The 24,875-nt window shown below is 43.8% G+C and overlaps 1 protein-coding gene across 4 annotated transcripts in view; it reads left to right on the top strand.

Annotated features, from left to right (window-relative positions):
- ptpn4a (protein tyrosine phosphatase non-receptor type 4a) overlaps positions 1-24,875 on the top strand; it is a 307,923-nt gene that overhangs the window by 235,903 nt on the left and 47,145 nt on the right. For all 4 annotated transcript variants that reach the window (XM_080199483.1, XM_080199485.1, XM_080199482.1 and 1 more), the window contains 3 exons: positions 1,716-1,875; positions 6,352-6,435; positions 7,405-7,461. In XM_080199483.1, the coding sequence (XP_080055609.1) occupies positions 1,716-1,875; positions 6,352-6,435; positions 7,405-7,461 (301 nt within the window). The remainder of the gene's footprint in view (positions 1-1,715; positions 1,876-6,351; positions 6,436-7,404; positions 7,462-24,875) is intronic.

The following is a 24,875-nucleotide window of genomic DNA, read 5'->3' as shown; positions in this document are numbered from 1 at the left end:
AATAATAGCCTTCAGAGAAAATAAGGAATGTTTCAAGAAAGAGTGCAACTGTGTAATATAAGTAACAAAGCCTTTCATCATTTTTTGGTTAACACCTTACTTTGCCAATTGTTAAGGTGGGACTTGACCTGACCTGACCTGTTTTTAAGGGATGCCATGTTAGCCCTAACAATAGTCAAAAGCTGTAGATTGTTGGGTGGGTAAAATCATTCCACTGTTTCTCAACTGCAAAAACATCTAATTTGATTTAATGCAGGCAATTGAAGCGGAAGAAAACTTTAGAAAAATGACATTTTGTTCAAGGTACTCACCATTTTCACATTGGGAAGGAAGGAACACCAAATAAATGTCATTGGGCTGAAAAATTTTTTTTCACATCAGACCCTTGGCATGTCAGCTGTAACTACTGCAGGGCTACCCACAAGTAGCTGCATGAAGTGAAATAGCATACGCAAAAATGAGACTCTTTTTAAAGGTGCAAAGACAGCAATGAGCCCTTATTGGAGAGTCTTAATTTACTAAAATTGATTAAGGTAACTAATAAATGGCACTTTATAGTTTTCAGGACACCTGTTATTTAAAATTGATTTATTCATAGGCATTGGACGAAAGCAGTGATTAAAAATGATTTTTGTGATAACACCATGTTCCACCATATTTATAAAGCCACACCAGATTGCGTCACTCAAAATTTAATACAATTTTTTTGTGCTAAATGTTGCTCTGGTTCATGAAAGATTTTAATTCTGCAAATGAGCTTTGAGCCTTGAGCAAAAACAAATTCTGAAGATTAGTGCAATTTGAGTCCAGGTCATTGTTTGTGAGCAAAGAGGAAATTCTTCATCTGGGATGAGTTGTGCTCAGCTGCAAACTGTAGCACAAGATTAGAAGTATTTGAGTATTCAGTGACAGGTCATTGAAACCCTTCAGTGTGTGACAGCAGTAAATGAGGCTATATGGGTGAATATGGTAAATGATTTGAATGTCCATCATAAGATGTAAAATTGAGCCCGTATAACACAGTTCATTTCCAAATAACAGCCCTTTGCATAACTTGGTTGCCAATTTATTATGTGCGGTGGAAAAGGTGCAACAAAGAGCTACACGTTGACATGTAGCTTCAGATTCCTAATGTGTCCCTCTTTCTTTTAGCTCAGTGTTGGCAAGCCATCCTTTTTTGGCTTCCTTTTCATTTTAAATGCTTTTGGTTCAGATGCCAGGAGCTTTTCTGACCTCCCTCAAGTTGAAAGAGGTGGTGCAGATCCTTGGCATTTAGTTTGAAACTGAGCTTTTTATCCTAAATCCAAACCATCGTGGAAAGGGCTATCCATCTCCAGAATGGTGCTGAGTTATGCTTCAACTTTTCACCGCTTCTGTTGAAACATTAAAACAAAAATAGAAAATGCTGGGATCCTTCAGTCATCAACTTTGGAGAGAACAGGCAAGTTAGCTTTTCTGATGTAGACCCTTCATTGCACATGCTGACTGACCTACTGACAGTTTTCAGGGATTTCTTTTGTTTTAAACTCCCAGAATCTGCATTTTTTTTAATTCTCTCATTGTCTTTACTTTTGAAGCCCCACTACACAGAGCATTGGCAATAAATCCCCTCTGTTCCTGCTTAGTATCCACCTCTCCTTGTAAAGCGCTCAGACATTTGTTTTGTAATAGTTCTGTTTGAAGTCATTATGCATTAAACTCAACTTTTTTTTTAGTTGTCAGGAGACAGCTGGAGAAGGACGGCCGCCTGCATTGCCACCAAAACAGAAAAAAATCACGACAACGCAGTCTCAACAGTCTAATTCCTGCCATCAGGAATTGGGCCCTCACTTCCAAGATCTATTGGATGGTCCCATAACATCAGACAAATCTACTGTAAGATGTCCTTTAAATTAAGTAACTCATTTTAGAGTGGTTAACGAAAGTAAAGTAGTCATCTTAGCAGACTTGACTATTTATCAAATAATAACCAGTGTCTGCCTCAGTCTGTATTGAAAAATAGCTGGGCAACATAATATATAAATGCTACAAACCATCCAAAGATGTGTGTCCAATGGACCGATTTAGTCTGTGGATGAAGAGAGTTAGCATGCTTCCTGTTTGTGTGTGCTGGTTTGCCTCTTTTGTTCAGTATACATTGCTGGCTTGCAGCAATGTAAAAATGCACCTTTCCCTGTCAGTACACAACTTTCTATCAACAAGTCCTCAGCTTGTCCTAATCGAAACACAGAAATTGGGTTCCTCATGTCCACAGGCTGAAGCTTCAGAGGAAGGCTTGGCCCCCTAGACACGCAGTGTGCGGGTCCATCAGCTTGGATATGGCCTGGCACTCGTGAACCAAATCCCAGCTGGTGGTGAGCAGCTCCATTGTTTTATGCATATCTCGGGTGAGTTGAAATCTAAGGGCATAAATCCTGATTAAAAATGGCTGGAGTGGAACCCAAAGGCAGGCTGATATCTTTATTATGTCATCTTTCTGGCAATTCCTGCAATCAAGCCAGTGCCAAATATAGTGGTTTCTTGAACCTAATAAGTGGGTTGAGGGAAGAACCCTGATTTTTCGGGAGCCCAGGTCTCCATATATTTTCATCAGATTTTAGGCCCAATGCCATAGTGTGTTAGTGTAACATGGGTGACAGCAGTTATGAGTGATAAGCCCAAGTTGATTGGTGCAGAGATAAGGCTGTTATTAGTGAGAGGAACATCTTTTCACACTGGTCAGACACACATCTCGACCTCAGATCAGGCAGCCTCCAACTAATTAGGTGCTGACCTGCCATTGTCCATGTGCGTTAATGAGTGCTTAGAGTCTCTATTCAACAAGTTGATAGAATTCATTGTGCCAAGCAAAGAAATAAAACAAATGAAAAGAAAGTTGTTGCCAACTCTTTGATCACCAAACTGGAACACCAGGACCACATGCACAGGATGTTCAGTTGACTTGCAGCTAATCGATAGGCTGAACGTTGTCATAGCTTCCAGCAAGACACTCAGCTTGCAGAGGGTGGATAACTTAAAGAAAAACTTTACATGTTCATCTGGCATAGGTAAGTCAAGTGTAGCCTTTGTTTGAAGAAACTAACGACTCAATAATAGAAAACCGCTCCCCCACAAATGGCTCAGAACATCATCTCTCCATCACTCCTCAACTCAAAACAAGGCTATTTAAACTTAATAGTGTCTATGCTGCAACATTCTGCTCAACTGCAGAGGTAACATAGCACTTTGAGGAGCTTGACACTATTATTAGCAGAATCTTTAAGTCAGAACATATTCATCTACTAGGATTTCAAAAGTAGGCACTGACAAGTAGGCTTGCCAGGGAAACTGGTAACACTGCAGCAACTGCTATCTCTGTTGGAAGGAGGGGGCAGTGCTCCAGAATGTGTGTGTTGCAAAGATTGAGACCCCATACAAGAATAAGGGCAACTTTGCATTTGCACTGATTAATGAAGCAGTTCTTTGATGAGTATCATGGAAACATATTTGCATGCATTGCCCTTGTCAGACTGCAGATCTTGGCTGAGCACATATATCCTCAAAAAGTTGTGCTTTCAGATTGTGATTGTGGTTGGAAGATTTATAGTCGATGTGATCATCTCCACCTGGCAGCTTAAGGAGAAATATGAGCAAAGAAGACAGCTACACATTGCCTTCAGTCTCACCAAGGCATTCTATCATGTGAGCAGAGGCAATCTATTTAAACTGCTGGAGAAGATTACCTGCCTGCAGAGCTGCTCAGTGTGATCTCCTCTTTCTAGCCAACGTGAAGGATAAGGTCAGCTCTGATGGTGCAATATGATAACCCTTTTGAGATCTGCAATGCAGGCAAACAGGTGCCTGCACTCTGGCATAGCTGCTTTCATAAGACTTGAGGCTATCTATGAGGGCGTCAGATTATCAGAACTGACAGAAAACTGTTCAGCCTTGCTCACCTGAGATCCAAGACACAGGTGTGCCATGTCCTCCTCTGAGATTCTGTTAATACTACACTCGCATTCCATACCAAAGAAACCTTAGTGGTAAATGAATTGACTGTCGCACCTGTGAAGAGTTTGATTTGACCATCAATATCAGGGGTGCAAATGTCATTATATTGACAAATGCAACCATGCCACCATCTATCAGGATTGACTTTGAGGCTAGTTGTTGTTGATAGCTTCACATATCTAGGCTCTGCAGTCACCAATAATCTGTCTGCTGAAATCAGTGTGCACATCACAAAGGTTGCAAATGTTATGTCCAAACTGAGCAAGAGATTATGGAATGAAAGCAAACTAACTGAGAACACCAAACTAGGTCTACCAAGCATACATCCTTAATGCACTCCTCTACCATAATGAGACTACATATTCCAGGCTGGAGAAGAAAACTGAACATTTTTCACTTTCACTGTCTCAGACATATCCTTGGCATCTCATGGCAGAACAAGATCACCTTTTGGTGGTCCTGGAGCATGCTCATTTCATCAGCATTCATTCATTGCTAAGCTAATGACATCTATGCTGGCCAGTCACATTCATTGGATGAATGACAGCCGTGTGTCCAAAGACTTTCTGCACAGTGAGCTGGCCACAGGATCATCACCTTGTGGACCTCAGTACCCTTGCTACAAGGGCACCTCCGAGTGAGATATGAAGGCAGTGAATGTTAACACCAGGAGGCAGTCACTGATGGCCTTGATCTAATGGAGACTGACTATTTGAAAGGGCATTGCAAGAGCTGAGCAGAAATTAAAAGCTGAGCCAGCTAAGAAGAGATCCTAGCAAATCCTTGATCTTCTCAGCCCAGTCTTTTTCTTCAGTAAATCCAGCAAAGACCACCATATTGTTGTGCCACACTGTGATGCTGAACAGAGATGACAACCACAATACAAACCATTTCATAAGGTGGATAGGCACCACCATAATACAAAGAAAATTTATCTTAAATATTTGAGCCATTTGTTGAAAGCGTAGCTCTGCAGTGTTATGTAATGCAGTTTACACAAGCATAACATAGCCATATGTTTGACCTTGTATTATGTTCTTTAATATGCTCAGTGACATTGTTTAAATGAACAGTAGACTGATGTAATTCACAGAATTGATTCACAACTTCCAACTGAGAGTTTTTAATAATTAGGAAGGAAAGTTGCAAACAGACTGGGAACCCATAATCTGTGCTGGATTTAAATGTTAACTTTGATTTCACTTGATCTATTTTAGGTTTAATATAAAGCGCTGTAAGTGACTGTTGACCTTAATGCAGTTGTATGCTGTGGATCAAATGCTGAATTCAACACAAATATAAAGGAAATATCATTTGAATTGAGACAGTTGTGCGGATGTTTTTTAAAGTTTATTTGCCACAAGTAGACTTACATAAACATTGCAATGAAGTTACTGTGAAAATCCCTTAGTCGCAACACTCTGGCACCTGTTTGGGTGCAGTGAGGGAGAATTTAGCATGGCCAATGCACCTAACCAGCACGGATTTCAGATTGTGGGGGGAAAGCCACGCAGACACTGGGAGAATGTGCAAACTCCACACAGACAGTGACCCAAGCGGGGAGTCAAACCTAGGTCCCTGGTGCTGTGAGATAAGTGTGGAAGATGTCACAAGGGTGATAGAATCCAGTGATACAAGTTTCAGGATTCTGGTACCCAAATCCAGAGAACAACTTATCTGTAGTCATGTGAACTCTGTTTTATTGATCTAAATCCACAAATCCAGTTTTTCTTTAGACATCCAGTTGCTGTGAAATATTGTTTGGACATTTAGATGCAAGTCAATATCTTGCTCTTTAATGTGTTTTCAAATAAACAATCTTTAAAAGAATAAAATAAAAGGGTAACTGCTCATGTCTGAATCTCAGCATTTGTGAAGCGATAAGACAGGTTATATTCTAGCGTACAACCTTCATCAAACCACTCTGATGGCTCCAGACCTGAAGTATCATCATTTTTTTTTCCCCTTTTTGCAAATGCTGACTCACTTTCTAAGTTCTTGGTAGAATTCTTTTTATAAGTAATAACATAGATAAACGACCAAGGCGCTCAGTGTAAAAGTCACAGTCAGTAACCCAAACAAGATGCAGTTTTCCAGTTCAAAGCTGTCTTTTAAAAGCCTGTAGATAATAGGAGGGAGGTAGTGGGTTTCCTCCATTTATTTTCACAGAAAAACATGAGAAGGGATTTTGGGTGAACATCCGATCATCTTAAGTGCTAATTAGATGTGATTTGTTGACAAGCAGTCTCTAGAGTTGAAAGTTAAGAGCCTATATGTTCTGCTTAATTTGTAGCCTTTAAGAAAAATCTCCAGTCTCTTTCAGTACAAATGACTTTAATATCCTGTTTCTGTTTTCTGCAGCCGAATGGTATTGTTCCTCATGACAATCTAGTTCTGATAAGAATGAAAGCAGACGAGAATGGGAGATTTGGTTTCAATGTTAAGGTACATCTTGCTTATATTGACACGCTTTCTTATGCAATTGAGTATGCAATACCTATTCTGAATTTGTTCAGTACATTTCATCATCACAAAACACCACTTGAGGATAAGAAATCAATTATGTTTTAGTGTTTCTTTTACAAATACATTTTTTAAAAAGATGTCCACATGGAAGATATAGAAAACTAAATGTTTTCCACAGAGACAAAGCAGCAAACAATCTGTTAGTTTGCATATTAAATATCTCAGCTATTGTGCTAGAAAATCCCTTGATCTTAAAATCCCTTGATCCTGTCTGCTGAGGGAGATAAAAAGTGAGACGTGGGCATGGAAGCATTGTGAAACAAAAAAGATGCCAAGGCAGGTGCTCTCCTGTTTAAGTCAATAAGTGTATGATGACCACTGGACTAAAAGGATGTTTTCTTATGTTCATGAAAATTAGTAATACACATTGGCTTAAGTGCTGTTGAAGTTATAAGCTGTTTTGAATATTAGCTCTTTTGTAAAATGAAACTTGTTTCTGGCCTTGTCTCACTTTAAATGCTTGCTCCGTCTGCCTTCAGAGATGGAACAGGTGGAAAACAAAATCTGGTTCATGTCCTAAGAGGTTGCTATTGTTGCACTCTCAGGTTATACCATTAAAGAAATATATAGGGCATCGTGTGTCAACTTCCATCAAAAGCAAGGTTCTCATGCTGCAACCACTCAGGCCAAAAACATTGTCTATGACAGATCAAATTTGTAATGACTATGCTTTAGACGACAGAACTTGTTGAATGTAAAATGAACATTTTTGTAACAATATGTATTAGTGATGATAGTCAATAGCCTGTTTTAAGGAAGATGGATTCCTGGTCTAAGTAGAGAAATATGTTGCACTTCCTTGTTTAATTGACAATTGATAGCCTGTTCTAACAATTATGTTCATTTACTTCTTGGGGAAAACTAAACTCATTTTCCTTCTTTTCACAGGGAGGTATTGATCAGAAAATGCCAGTAATTGTATCACGAGTGGCACCTGGAACACCAGTGAGTAGCTAAAAAGTATTATATGAATTAATTTTTTTCAACATTGAAAATTATATAAATTGCATTAGCTGATTTTTCAACAATGTCGCAGGTGCAATCATAGAAACCCTACAGTGCAGAGACTCCATTTGGCCCATTGAGTTTGCACCGACCACAATCCCACCCAGGCCCTACCCCCTAATCCCTCTAACCTACACATCTCAGGACACTAAGGAGCAATTTTAGCATGGCCAATCAATCCAACCTGCACATCCCTGGACTGCAGGAGGAAACTGGAGTACCTAGAGGAAACCCACACAGACACGAGGAGAATGTGCAAACTGCGCACAGACAGCGACCAAAGCTGAGGACCGAACCCAGGTCCCTCGAGCTGTGAAGCAGCAGTGCCAACCACTGTGCTACCATGCTGCCCTAATTATCACCTTTCAAACACAAACTAACTTTCATATGGATAGTTAAATCCAAATATCACTTTCAAAAATCTTCATGACTTCACCCATGAGTTTGGTTACTCTAAGACACTAGCAGAGAGAGTGTTCTCTGATTATCTGCTGTGGCTAGTGGCTTGTACCCTTGCTTCTGAATCAGAAGGTTGTAGGGTTCAAGACTCACCCCCTCCACAAATCTGGGTTGACACTCAAGCATAATACTGAGAGGGTGCTGCACCATTTGAAATATTGTCTCTAGAATGAGACATTTTAATAAGGTCTCATCTGTCAACTCAGCTGGATGTAAATCATCCCATAACTCCATTGAATGAACAGCAGAGAAATTCTCACTCGTGACCTAGCACCACTATAACAGACTGTCAAGTCATTACAGTGTTATCTGTGGGACCTTGCTGTACGTAAATTGGTCATGACCTTTCCTACATAACGATGGCAATTCTATTTGAAATGTACTTCCAAATTCTCAGGCATGTCGGAGACGTTTCTCAAAAAAAGCGAGAGAATGAAGACAACACACAATCAGCCTGTGTCATACATCCTACTGAGGGAACCTGCTTTCCCACAGAAATATCTAAAGTGTTCCGTGAGGCTAGATCCTATGAGGTTGCAATAACATTTGTGGTGACATTGGGAACCAGAAGGGAATTGTCCAGCCATTGAACACCCAACACTCCAGCTGCACCTAAAACATATGCTGAGATGAATTCGGACATTGTTTTCAGGCTAGTCTTCCACAGTTTCAAGAAAATACAGGATACCATTGCATCTACACATCAATAACACCAATGTGATGAGTCTAGATCTCAGCAAGATGACACTGTCATAGGATCAATGGAAATCATTAAGCTAATGTCACAAAATCAGTTTTATTTTTTGACACCATGTGCTTTGTAATCTAGCACCTGTGGGCAGTGTACCATGTAGCGCACAGGATGTTGCAGTGCCTGTTGCTTTTAATCCTGCCTAGTAATAACAGTTAGACTCTCTTGGAGTGTTTTGATAGGTGATCTAGTTCAGTTAAAGGCCAGTGAAGGGCAGTTCAAGTTTTTGTTAGTTCAAGAGTCGGGGAAGAGAAGACCGCCCATGCAGGCTAAGCTGCAGCTGTTAGCTCTGAGCTGGTTTGGCAGGCTCTAGGTAGTGAGGGCTCAGGGGAAACTCTGGGGAGTTGAAAAAGCACTTCATTTCCTATGACACATCCGTGTAGATTGCAAATGGCAACCATCTGAACTTTGCAAAACGGTGGCACTGACAAGTCACTGCGTGAAGCATGACAGAACCCCTTCATCTCCTCAAATCTGATCAGTAATGAAGGATGCTGTTGTACGCAGTATGTGCCATCAATCATATTAATGTGTGCCTTTTGAGGTTTCCAAATTTGAATCCTAGCTTAAAAAAGGTTTACTCCCATAAAGCTTCTGCCTTTAGCGCCGTGAGACATGAACCTGTCCAGGATGACATTTTTGTGGCATTCTGGAACGTGATTATTCCCAGGACAGAACAATGGGGTCATCATACATTTGAAGAATGTGTGTCGCAGGAATGAGAGAAAGTTATATAAAATACTGATGGCAGAGTTTGTCATGCAATATAGTTATTTTGTACCAATAAGTTGAGAAGCGACACTGAAATGCCTGTGATGTCAACTGAACATTTGTGAAAAATGGCCCAGTGCTTTACACTTGGTGGTGATATACACATGCTATACCTCACCCTGAGGGACAAACTCCTCCATGTGTCAAACCAATGAAGTCTTCTTCGACCTGTACATCTTTACAAAAGGATTCCACTTTAAGCATGAGTCACACGTTTTCCAGTGAGTGGGAAATGGCTCTGTGAATAAATGAGAACTTGTACAATTTAGACTCTGTTTTGAAGGTATCTGACTATGATGGGGGATGAATTATTCAAACTGCTGAGATCTCTATCCATAACCCTTGCAGTGACTTCCTTGACCCGGGATACATGCCCTTACTCTCGATTAGATCTGCTTCCCACCTCAACAATCTGTAGAGTCTGACCTGATAACGTGGCCCTCAAGTATCGAAGTATCACCCTCTTAAAGAGCCACACTACCATCCTCTTTCCCCCTCCTAGCTCCAGAGTTCACCTATGGAGGAGCAAAGAACAGGATTAGAAACACAAAGAAGTTTTTTATTGAAGGGTAACAGGAATACCCCATTGAAAAACTCATAAGGTTAGCTGGTCTGGGGACTCCCGGACTCTGGCAGGCTTTTCAAAATTTGAAGAATCGGGCTTAACGGATGGAAAAAAACAATCTCATCAATCCAGCGTCTGGATCCTCCTTTAGCAGCTACTGATTCCTCAATTACTGTAACCACCAGTTACTCGGATCCCTCGTGTAACACCGGTTTCCTTAAACCATCACAATAGTTCTTCCCAATTTGACCTGTGTCCTTCAGGTGAGATTCCAGAAGTTAGTACATCATCCAGATAAACCACTACATTGGGGATGTCTTGCAATAGGTTCTCCACCATACACTGGAAAATGGTACAGGCTGATGAGACTCCAGAAGGTTTGTATACAAACCCTTGTGTGTTGATTGTCACCATCTTTTGCAACTCCAGCTGCTGGTAAGCGTAACTGAGGTCTAATCTGATGTATTTTAAACCCCTGGATACTTTGGCACAGAGGTCTTCAATTCTAGGAATGGGGTATTTGTCCATCTGAGCTTCTCTACTGATGGTTAATTTATAATCTTCACAGATTCTTACAATATAATCCAGTTTTAGAATAGGGAGTATGGGTGCTGCCCATTCGGAGAATTGTAAGGGTTTTATAATGCCCAAATCTTCCAGTCTTCTGAGCTCAGATTCAATTTTATGAAGAAGTGCACTGGCCACTGGGCAGGCCTGAAAAAATTTAGATGTTGAATCCAGATTTGGGTGGCACAGTGGTTAGCACTGCTACCCCATAGCATCAGGAACCCGGATTCAATCCCCGGCCCGGGTTACTGTCTATGCAGAGTTTGCCCGTTCTCCCCATGTCTGCATGGGTTTCCTCTGGGCGCTCCGGCCTCTTCCCACAGTCCAGAGACATACGGGTTAGGTGGATTGGCTATGCTAAATTGCCCCTTAGTGTCAGGGGCACTAGCTAGGGTAAATGCATGGGACCGTGTGGGTAGGGGCTGGGTGGGATTGTGAAGTGCTTAATTATGTTATTTAATACTCAGAGTATAAAGACATACTTGTGGAGCATTCCCATTTGTACAGAGCCGTTTGAATGGAATTTCTTATTCACTGTGGGACCCAAAACCTCCTTTGCAATCTCAGACCAATTTGTACCGTTGTGAGGGAATTCCCTCAGTGCTGCTCCACTATGCGCAGAGGGATTTGTGTGATTTATTTTTTAATTTGATTTATCATTGTCTCGTGCATTGGGACACGGTGGTAAATGATGTTTTTTGCGAGCTACGCAGAAAAAGCATACCGTTCATAGAGAAGGAGGGGGTGCAGTACAGGCAGTTTCTGCACATCTGCCGCTTACTCACCTACCTCAACTGTCCAGACAGGCTGTGCAGTTTTGTCCTATTCTCCAGAGGAGGTGGAGGGCCCTGGTGGGAAGCTCCCGGGGTGGGAGTCTTCCATCAGGGATTTTGCCTCCAGTTCCATGCAACCATAGGTTAGGTCATTTCCCAGGCTCTCAGGTTGCATGTAATTTCTGTACTTTGAGGGCTCTGTGTTCCACGTTTACATTGATTGTGTGAGGTATCAGCCTGATTTTTGTTATTTGAGGGCTGTTCCTTAAGGTTTGGTTGTTCTTAGGCACAACGCTCCCGATCTTTGGCACCCGGCATAGGAGGGAAAACCAGACCGGAGACCACTGAGGGGTCATCCCAGCCACCTGCCACTCTTTCATGGTTATGTCCAGGTGTCCCTAGAGAGAGAGAGAAAGTAATTGTCCACCTGCATGTTTAAGGCCTTTCATGATCAGTGGATACTGCGGAGGATGGAATGTATTATATCTCCCCACAGGGCAGCACAGTGGTCAGCACTGCTACCTCACAGAGCCAGGGACCCCAGTCCAACCCCAGCCCCTGACTGTCCTTGCGGAACCTGCACACGTTCTCCCCATGTCTGCGTAAATTTCTTCAGTCTGGTTTCCTCCCAAAGATGTGTGGGTTAGGTGGATTGGCTATGCTAAATTGACCCTAGTATCAGGGGGACTAGCAGGGCAAATGTGAAGGGTTATGGAACAGGACCTGTGGGGGATTGTGGTTGGTGCCGAATGGTCGTCTCCTGCATTGTTGGGATTCTATTATTTTAGTTTTGGTAAGTTTCCTTTCAAGTTTTGTTTTTGTTATTGCCCCTTTAAAAAGTTGTTAATTTGGTTTTAGTTTGCTCAAAAAGTGTAAAAAAGATGCCTATTGACACTGGTGGGGCAATAGTTAGAAAACTAAGCTAGTATTGGCTTCTCTCCTCCTCCTTCACCAGTTTGGAATTAGATTATTGCTGGTGTGCATGAAGTGAATTCCTCCCCACAGATGGAGCAGATACATGGTTTCTCTGCAGTGTTACTGTGTCCATGAATTTGTAGCTGGGATGGTTAGATAAAGCCCTACCCCCTACATAGTCAATTTCTCCATGGTCCAGGCATCCTTGTGTTTCTCCAAGAGTGAGGATCAGTTGAACCCTCATTTGCAGTTAGAGCACTGCAGTCTCTCTGCATTGTGAATGGGGAAGTTTCTTTCAAGCTGTGTTAAGTGGTTAAATATCTTTCCAATCAAAGCACGCACTTGGGTGTCGGTATCTTGATGTGTTTCCACCCACAATGACATTTACATTCTTTTAAGCAGAGGAAACAGATAAACATTTCTCTTTCTGGATTGAAAGGCCAATAATAATAAAGTCTGACGAGTTGGGTGACTCTATCAGATCTCGATGTGACATTTGGTTTGAAGTTTCTGTCTATAAATCCTCCCTTTCTAATAGCCTATTAAAGGGGTTTCCAAAGATTCTCTGTCAGTGAGAAATTCAGAATAGACAATTCTTCTATATTCCCTCTCTCGTTCCCCTGAAGCTGCATCTCTCCATTCCACACACTCTCCCTCCATTCTCAAACTGTTGTAACTGATGTACCATTCTCCTGAAGATCCAAGTCATGCTGATTGACAGATTCATGCTCTCTGCTGGGTCGTAGAGGCCTAAATATGTACTGATGTATGTGTTATTGGACTCAAAATGTGTGCAAAATTCAGAGCATTATTATTTGATTAGAGATACAGCAGGAAGATGAAGAGCAGCTTCATTTAGACAGCTCGTTGTCATGAGCTGGAACTCTCTGCTTATGAAGCCTGACAGAAGTGAATCAACATTTCCAGAGTCCGCAGCCGCCCTGGATTCATTTCCTTTTCCTCTCGTTCTTACGTACCAACACACTGAACCCAGAATTAGGAAAGAAATCAAAAGGGGCGGGGGATTACAAGTGTTTTACTTGCAGACATTTAGACAGAGGAGGACGTTTTAGTCAGATGTTTATTCAGAGGGGAAGGAGCAGTGGGGCAGCTGCATGTTGCTATTGGCATAGAGCCTGTAGTCTGGCTAGCAGACCAGACCTTCCTGCTGGTCAATCCTCCAGGCATGTTGAGCTATTGGTCAATGGGAAAAGCTGGACGGCCAGGAGGTTTCTGGTCCTGAAGTGAGAGCAGGCTTTGTACCAGTGGTGACACTGAACTCTCACACTGCCCAACTTCTGCATTCAGACAATGAGCTTGTTAACCTGCTCCTTACTGCTCAGTAAAGCTGCTGCAGCTTCTGCTCACTCTCTGAACAAAGAGTTAGCTTCACACACACTAAAACTTCCTCTGTCTAGCAGCTGTGAGTAAAACACTTTGTTTTTCCTCTTCCTTTGAAATCTATTGCACGAGGCATCCCATTTCTCCAGCAGCAGTGCTTTCCCTCTCTTCCCTACTGGCACTGATGATTCTTCTAATGGGAGCAGATTTCTTAACTGTGATCATTTCACCCATCACCCTTCCTTGTAATTTCCAACCTATGTTGGCCCACAGATGCCTTGAGTTTAAAATTATTATCTTTGTTTTCAATCCCTCCGTGGCCTTGCTTCCTCCCTTTCACTGAAATCTCCTCCATCCCAACCACTTCTGAAATATCAGTGCTCCTCCAGTTCCAGCCTCTTGAGCATCCCTGATTTTCATCACTCCATCATTGACGTCTGTGCCTTCAGCTGCCTGGGATATGAGCTGTGGAATTGCCACCGAAACCGCTGTTCCCTTCGAGACAGCCCTTAAAACCTAATCCTTTGACCAAGCTTCAGGTCACCAGCCTTACATGGCCTAGTGTTGTATCTGTTTGATAAATCGCTGGTATGAAATGCCTTAGGATGTTTTGCTGTTTAAAGGTGCTATATAAATGCAAGTTGGAGAAGATGAGCATGTCTCAAGACCATTGACAAGCAGTGCAGAGGGAGATTGGTTGCTAGACAAAGATGCCATAAACTGACAATGTTACCATGATGCTAGAGTAACATGTGAGGGAAAATCCACACCCCAAGATACTGAGCAACATCAAAGAAAGGATTAACGCTGCAGTAGTGAGTGAATTGAAAGAAGCACTTCTTTCACACACAGGGCAGTGAGAATCTGGAAGGGAACCCTGGCTGGGGGCATGGGTTTGCAGAAAAGCGCACACAGTTCGGAATAGCAGCACCAGGCAAGGTCACAAGTATAGGAACACTAGAAACAGGAGATGATCATTCAGCCCCTCCAGTGCCCAGTCAGTTCATGACTGATCCAGACACCTCAATTCCATTTGCCCATCTTTGCTCCATATTCCAAAGTACATTCTCAAATCAAAAATCCATCTATCTCAGTCTAGAAAGTACCAAGTAACAACACCCCACCCCCTCTCCATTGAATCCCTGTAGTGCTGAAGAGGCCATTTGGGCCAGTGAGTCTGCATCAACTCTCCAAAGTACATCCCATCAGGCCCACCTCTCTGCCCTATCCCTGTAACTCCACACATTTACCGTGGATAATCCACCTAATTTATACATCCCCGGAGTGTGGGAGGAAACCGGAGCACCTGGAGGAAAGCCAAAGCAGACACAGAATGTGCAAACTCCACACAGTCACCCAAGGCCAGAATCGAACCCAGGTCTCTGCCGCCGCGAGGAAGCAGTGCCAACCACCATGCTGCCCTTTGCTGCCTTTCGGGAGAGATGAGGAGAGTTTTCCCCTTTTCCAGCACAGTGTGTGTGAAGAAGTGTTTCCTGATTTATTCCAGACTAGCCTGACTCGAATTCTAGGGTTCTGCTCCTTTGTTCTGGACCCCTACTCACCCCAGTGGAAATCATTTCTCTTCATCTATCTGTTCAAATTCTTTCAACATTTTAAAGGTCACAATCAGATCACCTCTCAATCTCTGATTCTCAGGGGCAAGGGGGATGGATGGCCTTTGCATAGAGTCACAATTATTACTGAACAAAAAGAGGCCATTCAGCCCATCAAATCCATGAAGGTTCTCTGTAGACCAATCCAGTCAGTCTTATCACCGTCCTATCCCCATGGCCCAGCAAGCTTATTTCCCTCAAGTGCCCACTCAGTTTCCTTTTGCTATCTGAGTAAGTGACCAAAAGCTGGGAGGGACCTGAAGGAAAGCCAGTTTAATCTGGCACATCCCCTGTTTACCAACAACAGGGAGGGGGAGTAATAAGGTGTTTCGTTAGTAAGCAAATAAAATCTGGATCAGATCAATAAAATGGGTACATTAAATAGGTTTGAGTATCTGAGATGGAATGGTAAACTCATTCAAGTTTTTAAGACAGAAAAAGAGAAAAACATTAGAACTGGTCACAGTCCCCATTAAAATACCCATGCATATTAACAGGAGAAGGCCATTTATCCTCTCAAGTCTGTAACACAGTCATTCAGCCCCTTACGCCAGTTACACAGGAGGCCATTCAGCCCCTTGGGCCAATTACACAGGTGGCACAGTGGCTAGCACTACCGCCCCACAGCGCAAGGGACCCAGGCCAGACTCCTGGCCCGGATCACTATCTGTGGAGCCTGCACATTCTCCCTATGTCTGCACATTCTCCCTGTATCTGCGTGGGTCTCTGGGCGCTCTGGCCTCTCCCCACAGTCCATAAGACGTGCAGGCCGGGTGCATCAACCTGAACAGGCACTGTAGTATGGTGACTAAGGAAATTTCACAGTGACTTCACTGCAGTGTTAATGTAAGCCTTTTTTACTTTACATAGAAACAGGCCATTTAGCCCCTCGAGCCAGTTACACAGGAACAGGTACTTCCTGAGATGAGAGGGTTCCACCATATTTTTAGAAATCTGCCATTTTAAATTCATGTTCCATCTTCCATCAGTGGATTATTAAAAAAAAATCTCTGCAGTCAGCGAGGATGGTGTCTGTACCAGTCTGGAGCTGGGTTGAGGGTCTGTACTGGGACAACGGTTGTTCTGGATGCAGACTGTTTGTATTCGAGAATGGAAGTCTAGTCCAGGATTATCATGGCATCTCCCAGGGATCCTTTTTAAGGGGATCCTGTGCACAGTCTTTTTTAACATGGGATTCTGATCCAAGCCAAATCTCCATAGGATGTGGGGAATAGTGAGGGAATAGCGGAGCCCCAATCTCTCCAGCATGCAGAAGGTTTGCAGTCTGATGGGGGTTGTGGATTGAGGAGGGATCAGTGGGGGCCTGAACCTGATGTAGAATATGTTCTTCTTTGAATTAGATTCAATTGCGAGTTCTTGCAAAGTAGGACAAAACTGACGTGTTGAGCGGCATGCTTTAATACATACAACTTAACTACCCAGAGAGCACAACGCAGCTCAAGTGTCAGGGAATTATGGTGAATAGATGTCAGGTTTCAATCACAGTGGCTTTATCTTGAAGGGGTCTGCAAGGCCCCACTGGGTGAGTGGTGGGGAAGGAAGGTTGGGAAGAATATTACCTGAGTAAAGGTGGGAGAGGATTGTTGTGTTGAGTGTGTGTGTGGGGTGAGGGGCTGATTGCAGTGTGTGTTGGGGAGATCAAGGGCTGACAGACTTCACTTTGTGGGTATGCAGGCGTTGGACTGGCGTAAACACAGTAAAAAGTCTGACAACACCAGGTTTTAGTCCAACCAATTTATTTGATAATACTCACAAGCTTTCGAGGTTTCCCTCTTCGTCAGGTGAATGGAGAGTTCTGGCCTCAGACAGAGCATATAAAGCACAGACAGTTTAGAGACTACTGATTAGAATGCGAATCCTTACACCTAACCTGCTGTTCAAGACCTGAAGTGGCTGACAATGTGAGTGGAAGGAGCACTGATCACAGGTTACAGAGATGTGTATTGTCTCCAGACAGTACAGTAAGTGAGGTTTTGCAAACCCAGGCAAGTCACGGGGGTTACAGATGGTGCGACATGAACCCAAGATCCCTGTTGAGACAGTCCTCATGTGTGCGGAACTTGGCTATCAGTCTCTGTTCAGCAACTCTGCGCTGTCATGTGTCGTGAAGGCTGCCTTGGAGAATGCTTACCCGAAGGTCAGAGGCTGAATGCCCGTGACCACTGAAGTGTTCGCCAACAGGAAGGGAACAGTCTTGCCTGGTGATTGTCGAGCGATGTTCATTCATCTGTTGTCGTAGCATCTGCATGGTCTCCCCAATATACCATGCTTCGGGACATCCTTTCTTGCAACGTATCAGGTGGACAATGTTGGCCGAGTTGCAAGAGTATTTACCATGTACCTGGTGGATGGTATTCTCACGTGTGATGATGGTATCCATGTCGATGATCTGGCATGTCTTGCAGAGGTTGCTGTGGCAGGGTTGTGTGGAATTGTGGTCACTGTTCTCCTGAAGACTGGGTAGTTTGCTGCGAACAGTGGTCTGTTTGAGGTTGTGTGGTTGTCTGAAGGCAAGAAGTGGGGGTGTGGGGATAGCCCTGGCGAGATGTTCGTCTTCATCAATGATATGTTGAAGACTACGGAGAAGATATCGTAGCTTCTCCGCTCCGGGGAAGTACTGGACGACGAAGGGTACTCTGTCCACTGTGTCCCGTGTTTGCCTTCTGAGGAGATCGGTGCGGTTTTTCGCTGTGGCGCATCGGAACTGTCGATCTATGAGTAGAGCACCATATCCTCCAGACCCTGAAAGATGCCCTCATAAGAACAGGATATGGTGCTCGACTCATAGATCGACAGTTCCGATGCGTCACAGCGAAAAACCGCACTGATCTCCTCAGAAGGCAAACACGGGACACAGTGGACAGAGTACCCTTCGTCGTCCAGTACTTCCCCGGAGCGGAGAAGCTACGACATCTTCTCCGTAGTCTTCAACATATCATTGATGAAGACGAACATCTCGCCAGGGCTATCCCCACACCCCCACTTCTTGCCTTCAGACAACCTCAAACAGACCACTGTTCGCAGCAAACTACCCAGTCTTCAGGAGAACAGTGACCACAATTTCTCACAACCCTGCCACAGCAACCTCTGCAAGACATGCCAGATCATCGACATGGATGCCATCATCACACGTGAGAATACCATCCACCAGGTACATGGTAAATACTCTTGTAACTCGGCCAACATTGTCTACCTGATACGTTGCAAGAAAGGATGTCCCGAAGCATGGTACATTGGGGAGACCACGCAGACGCTACGACAACGGATGAATGAACATCGCTCGACAATCACCAGGCAAGACTGTTCCCTTCCTGTTGGCGAACACTTCAGTGATCACGGGCATTCAGCCTCTGACCTCCAGGTAAGCATTCTCCAAGGCGGCCTTCACGACACACGACAGCGCAGAGTCGCTGAACAGAGACTGATTGCCAAGTTCCGCACACATGAGGACGGTCTCAACAGGGATCTTGGGTTCGTGTCGCACTATCTGTAACCCCCGTGACTTGCCTGGGTTTGCAAAACCTCACTTACTGTACTGTCTGGAGACAATACACATCTCTGTAACCTGTGATCAGTGCTCCTTCCACTCACATTGTCAGCCACTTCAGGTCTTGAACAGCAGGTTAGGTGTAAAGATTCGCATTCTAATCAGTAATCTCTAAACTGTCTGTGCTTTATATGCTCTGTCTGAGGCCAGAACTCTCCATTCACCTGACGAAGAGGGAAACCTCGAAAGCTTGTGAATATTATCAGATAAATCGGTTGGACTAAAACCTGGTGTTGTCAGACTTTTTACCAGACTTCACTTTGCCATATTGACAGAAGACTGAAACCTACATTGTTAGGAAAACAAAGGTAGTTTTAAGGGTTTTGTATTGGTAAACATAAAATGGTATTAATTAATGCACTGTGCTTAAAAGGATGAAACATATAGTTAGATTCATGCTAGACAATAGTGTTTGTCTGGGTGGGTGGTTTCAATTCTCACTGAGATTCTTTCAGCATGAAGAATAAATAGTGGTCATTGCTTAGCAGTTGGAGGCTGTAAGGGTAGAAAAGCTTTTTAATTTTAGTTGGACATATTGCAGTTAGAGACAGGGCACTGGGTGGTGAATATCTCTCAACTCTGCCAGAAGAAGCTGGATAGGACAAGGGAGTTGCAAAGACTGATGCTTCCTAAGGAACAATTTGGAGTCCAGATAACCAGCGAGTTGGGAAAGATTGTCAAAGGTGACTGGAGTTGAAAGAGCAGAGACCAAGATATTGTTCAGGAGAATTCAAGGAAGAGCAGACAAAGGGTTCTGAGTTAAAGAGACAATTGCAATAACCGGTTTTAAGGGGGGCCTGCAGACTTCAGAGGTAAATGAAGCATTTGATGTCATTTTAATAAGTCTGGGAATGAAGAGTTAGAGCGATTGTGAACAGTTTATACAGCAGCCAAGATAAAGCTTAGTGGGATTGGTGTGAACCCTGGACTAAAATCTTTAAAAGTGTCATTTGGAAAACCCAGACTGGATGTCAGAATGCAAACCATGAATGGAAAGCATTGTTGTGAATGTAGATTTTAAAGCCTGTTTTTTGGGGGAATGGAATTTGGAAGCTTTTGTGACAATCATCTGAGAGGTGGTGGGGGAGGGAGGGATCTGAAGAGAAGTCCACAGATGTTCACTTGAGGCTCAAACTGGCAAGTGTATTTGACCACAGCCATCTTGTGTGTTTAAGGGACATTGTGTTCCTCGTATCATTGTAGCTTAAGATATACTTTGTAATTTCTGTTCACCTTAAAATCTGTGTACATTTGTTAAGCTGTGGAGCAAGCAAGTATGGATGTACTGAATCATCATCCAATTTTTCCATATTTAATAAATTTTTTTGTTAAATCTAGTTGGCGAATTTGTGACTCTTCCATGTTATATTCTTAAAAAGTAGAAGCTACTGTTTTTTGAACCGAGATTCCATCCTGGGATCTTGCTGCCCAGTTGTAACATAGATTGAAACAGCATATAAAATAACAAATTTGCAAGAACTTTAAAAACACAGACTTTCATATTTATATGATGTGTTATATATTGATCTATAATATGCAACCTCTAATAATAATATGCTGAATGATACTATGCTGCTTTGAGGATCTTGTTTTTGCTGGCATCCGGGATGCCTTATTTAAAGGCTATATTTTCATATATTCGCTCATAGAATGTGGGCATTGCTGGCAACATCAGCATTTGTTGCCTTTCCCTATTGTTCTTGAGAAGGTGGTGGTGAATCACATTGAACAATAGTTTACAAAACAATGCCATGATCCTTTTGCGTTGATTCATGTTCAGCAATTCATGTTTTGTTGTTAGTATGGACTTCATCCTGTATTACATGCACTAACTGCATTGAATGCCGCAATGCTGAAGCAACTTACAAATACATTGGTCCACTGTACTAATAGTGATAGAAGGTGAACAAAAACAAAACTAATATTTCCACTAGCACGGAGTCTACTAATTCCATCTATTTTAAGTGGCCTTGAAGCAATCCCATTCACTGCAGATCATTCAAAAGTGATCCAATTGCATGACTTCTTGTCACAAAACATTTTCAGACCTATTTGTTTTCACCACTCCTTCCTGAATGTTTCTGAATCTGATTTAAGGCAGGAAATTGGATCAGAAATTGGCGAGCTGTAAGAAGACAGAGGGTGGTGGTTGATGGGAAACGTTCATGCTGGAGTTCAGTTGCTAGTGGTGTACTGCAAAGATTTACTTTGAGGCCGCTGCTGTTTGTCATTTTTATAAATGACCTGGATGAGGGCATAGAAGGATGGTTAGTAAATTTGTGGATGACACCAAAGTTGGAGTTGTGGACAGTGCGGAAGGATGTTATAGGTTACAGAGGGAGATAGATACGCTGCAGAGCTGGGCTGAGAGGTGGTAAATGGAGTTTAACGCGGAAAAGAGAGAGGTTTGGCAGGAGTAACAGGAATACAGAGTACTGGGCTAATGGTAAGATACTTGGTAGTGCGGATGAGCAGAGAGATCTCAGTGTCCATGTGCGTAGACCCCTGAAAGTTGGCACCCAGGTTGATAGGGTTGTTAAGAACGCATACAGTGTGTTAACTTTTATTGATAGAGGGATTGAGTTTCGGAGCCATATGGTCATGTTGCAGCTGTACAAAACTCTGGTGCGGCCGCACTTGGAGTATTGCGTAGAGTTCTAGTCGCAGCATTTTTGAAAGAATGTGGAAGCATTGGAAAGGGTGCAGAAGAGATTTACCAGGATGTTGCCTGGTATGGTGGGAAGGCTGAGCAACTTGACGCTGTTTTCATTAGAGAGAACAGAAGAACATAAGAAATAGGAGCAGGAGTAGGCCATCTAGCCCTTTGAGCCTGCCCCGCCATTCAATAAGATCATGGCTGATCTGTCATGGCTCAGTTCCACTCTCCCGCCCTCTCCCCATAACCCTTAATCCCCTTGCCTATCAAAAACCTATCTAAACGGGCAGAGAATTCCAGAGATTCACCACCCTTTGAGTGAAGAAGTTCCTCCTCAACTCCGTTTTAAACTGCCCCCCCCCCCCGCAATTCTTCTAAACTCTAACGCGTACAAGCCTAGTTTGTTCAGCCTCTCCTCATAGTTCAACCCCCTCAACTCCGGTATCAGCCTAGTAAACCTCCTCTGCACTCCCTCCAAGGCCAAAATATCCTTGCGTAAGTGCGGCGACCAAAGCTGCACACTGTACTCCAGCTGCGGCCTCACCAGTGCCCTGTACAGTTGCAGCAAGACCTCCCTACTTTTATATTCATTCCCCCTTGCTATGAAGGCCAGCATCCCATTTGCCTTCCTGACCACCTGCTGCACCCGCAGGCTGGGTTTTTGCGACTCATGCACAAGGACCCCAAGGTCCCTCTGCACCGTTGCATGCTGCAGTTTTTCGCCACGTAAGTAATAGTCCTTCCTACCATTATTCCTACCAAAGTGGACAACTTCACACTTGCTAACGTTAAATTCCATTTGCCAGTTCCTGGCCCATTCGCCCAGCCTATCTAGATCCTTCTGCAGACTTTCCACACCCTCTGCACAATTTGCCGTTCCACCAATCTTGGTGTTATCAGCAAATTTCGACACCATACACTCGGTTCCCTCCTTCAGATCATCTATATAAATGGTAAATAGCTGAGGCCCCAGCACTGACCCCTGGGGCACTCCACTAGTCACCAACCGCCAATCCGAATAGCACCCATTGACCCCCACTCTCTGCCTCCTATTTGACAGCCAATCCCCTATCCATGCTAACACCCTACCCCCAACTCCATGCCCCCTAACCTTCTGTAATAACCTCTTGTGCGGCACCTTATCAAACGCCTTCTGAAAATCAAGAAATACCACATCTACCGGCTCTCCTCTATCCACCGCCCTAGACACATCCTCATAGAACTCCAATAAATTCGTCAGACACGACTTCCCCTTAACGAAACCGTGCTGCATCTGCTCTATCAAATAATTCTCCTCAAGATGCCTTGCTATTTTCTCCTTGATCACGGATTCTAGCATTTTACCTACAACAGACGTTAAACTAACCGGCCTATAATTCCCTGCCTTTTGCCTGTCACTCTTCTTAAACAACGGCGTCACATTAGCCGTTTTCCAATCTTCCGGCACTTCCCCGGAATCCAGCGATGTTTGGAAAATAACCACCAAGGCATTCACTATCACCTCCGCCATTTCTTTCAGAACCCTTGGATGCATTCCATCCGGTCCTGGGGACTTGTCCACAATCAGTCCCCTCCAGTCTGTCGAGCACTGCCTCTCTAGTAACAATAATGTCATTCAGGCCCTCTACTCCTACCATCTTTCCATCACTAACACCTGGCAAACTATTCACGTCCTCCTCCGTGAAGACTGAAACAAAAAAGTTATTCAAGGCCTCAGCCATTTCCCCATCCCCTACCACTAAGTCCCCCCTCTCATCCTCTAACGGTCCTCTTCCTTTTTATATATTTATAAAAACTCTTACTTTCCTTTTTTATATTAAGCGCTAGCCCAGCTTCATAGTTTATCCTACCCTTCTTTATCAACTTCTTCGTCATTCTTTGTTGATATTTAAGCCTCTCCCAATCCTCTTCTCACCCACTACTCTTAGCTACTCTAAACGCATCCGCTTTTAATTTAATACTCTCCTTTACCTCCTTCATTATCCACGGCTGATTATCTCTCCTCCTACGATCCTTTTTAACCATCGGAATAAATTTCTGTTGAGCACCAAGAAAGATCCCCTTAAAGATCCTCCACTGTTCCTCAGCGGACCTACCTTCCAATGTGCTCCCCCAATCAACATTCACCAATTCCTCTCTCATCCTATCGTACTCCCCTCTGTTCAAACAAAGGACACAGGTCTGGAAACCCACTTTCTCCTCCTCCATCTGCATCAGAAATTCCACCATACAATGATCACTCTTCCCAAGAGGATCCTTCACCACAAGGTCCCTAATTCTACCTGCCTCATTACATAACACCAGATCCAAGATAGCTCGCTCCCTCATCGGCTCCAACACACACTGTTCAAGGAAACTATCCCGGCAGCATTCCAAGAACTCTTCCTCAAGCCCACGGCGTCCAGCATGCGTCGACCAATCAATATGTAGATTGAAATCCCCCATAATTATTGCCGTTCCATTCCTGCACACCGCATTTATTTGTGCGTTAATAGCCCACCCCACCTCCAGATTATTATTTGGGGGCCTATAGACGACACCCACCAGTGTCTTCCTCCCTTTGCTGTTCCTAATCTCCACCCACAACGATTCCACTTTCTGCTCTTTGGCTCCTATATCATCCCTTACTACCACCCTGATGCTATCCTTAATCAGCAGAGCTAGGCCCCCCCCCCCCCCACCCCCTTTTCCTCCCACCTATCCTTCCTAAACACTTGATACCTCTGTACATTCAGCTCCCAGTCCCTGTCACCCTGCAGCCACGTCTCTGTAATGGCCACCGGATCATATCCATTTGTACTGATCTGCGCCACCAGCTCATTCACTTTATTCCAAATGCTTTGTGCATTCAGGTAAAGTGCCTTCATCCCAGCCTTCACCTGTACCCTATTTGCAGGAATGCCACCAACCTTACACCCCCTACTCCCTTTATTATTGGGACATCCTTGGCCTCTTCCCGTACCTGTACCCTCTCCTTTACTTTAGGCCCTGTAATTTCACCTACCCTTGCACCATTCCCCCCCCCCCCACCCCCACCCCCACCCCCACCCCCACCCAATTAGTTTAAAGCCCTATCTACAGTCCTGTCTACACGATTTGCCAGGACTCTGGTCCCAGCACCGTTCAGACCAACCCCATCCCACCTGAACAGGTCCCACCTACCCCAATACTGGTGCCAATGCCCCATAAATTCAAACCCATTCCTCCCACACCAATCCCTGAGCCACCCATTCACTTCCTTAATCTCATCAACCCTACACCCATCTGCACATGGTTCAGGCAGTAGTCCAGAGATAACCACCTTGTCAGTTCTACGTTTTAATTTCATTCCCAGCTTTTCATACTCCCTCCCCAGATCCTCAGTTTGCATTTTGC

Source organism: Carcharhinus amblyrhynchos, chromosome 11 (genome assembly GCF_965287045.1).
Source record: "Carcharhinus amblyrhynchos chromosome 11, sCarAmb.v2.hapA, whole genome shotgun sequence".
NCBI classification, from domain to species: Eukaryota; Metazoa; Chordata; class Chondrichthyes; order Carcharhiniformes; family Carcharhinidae; genus Carcharhinus; species Carcharhinus amblyrhynchos.
This window is presented reverse-complemented; position numbering and strand designations above follow the sequence as displayed.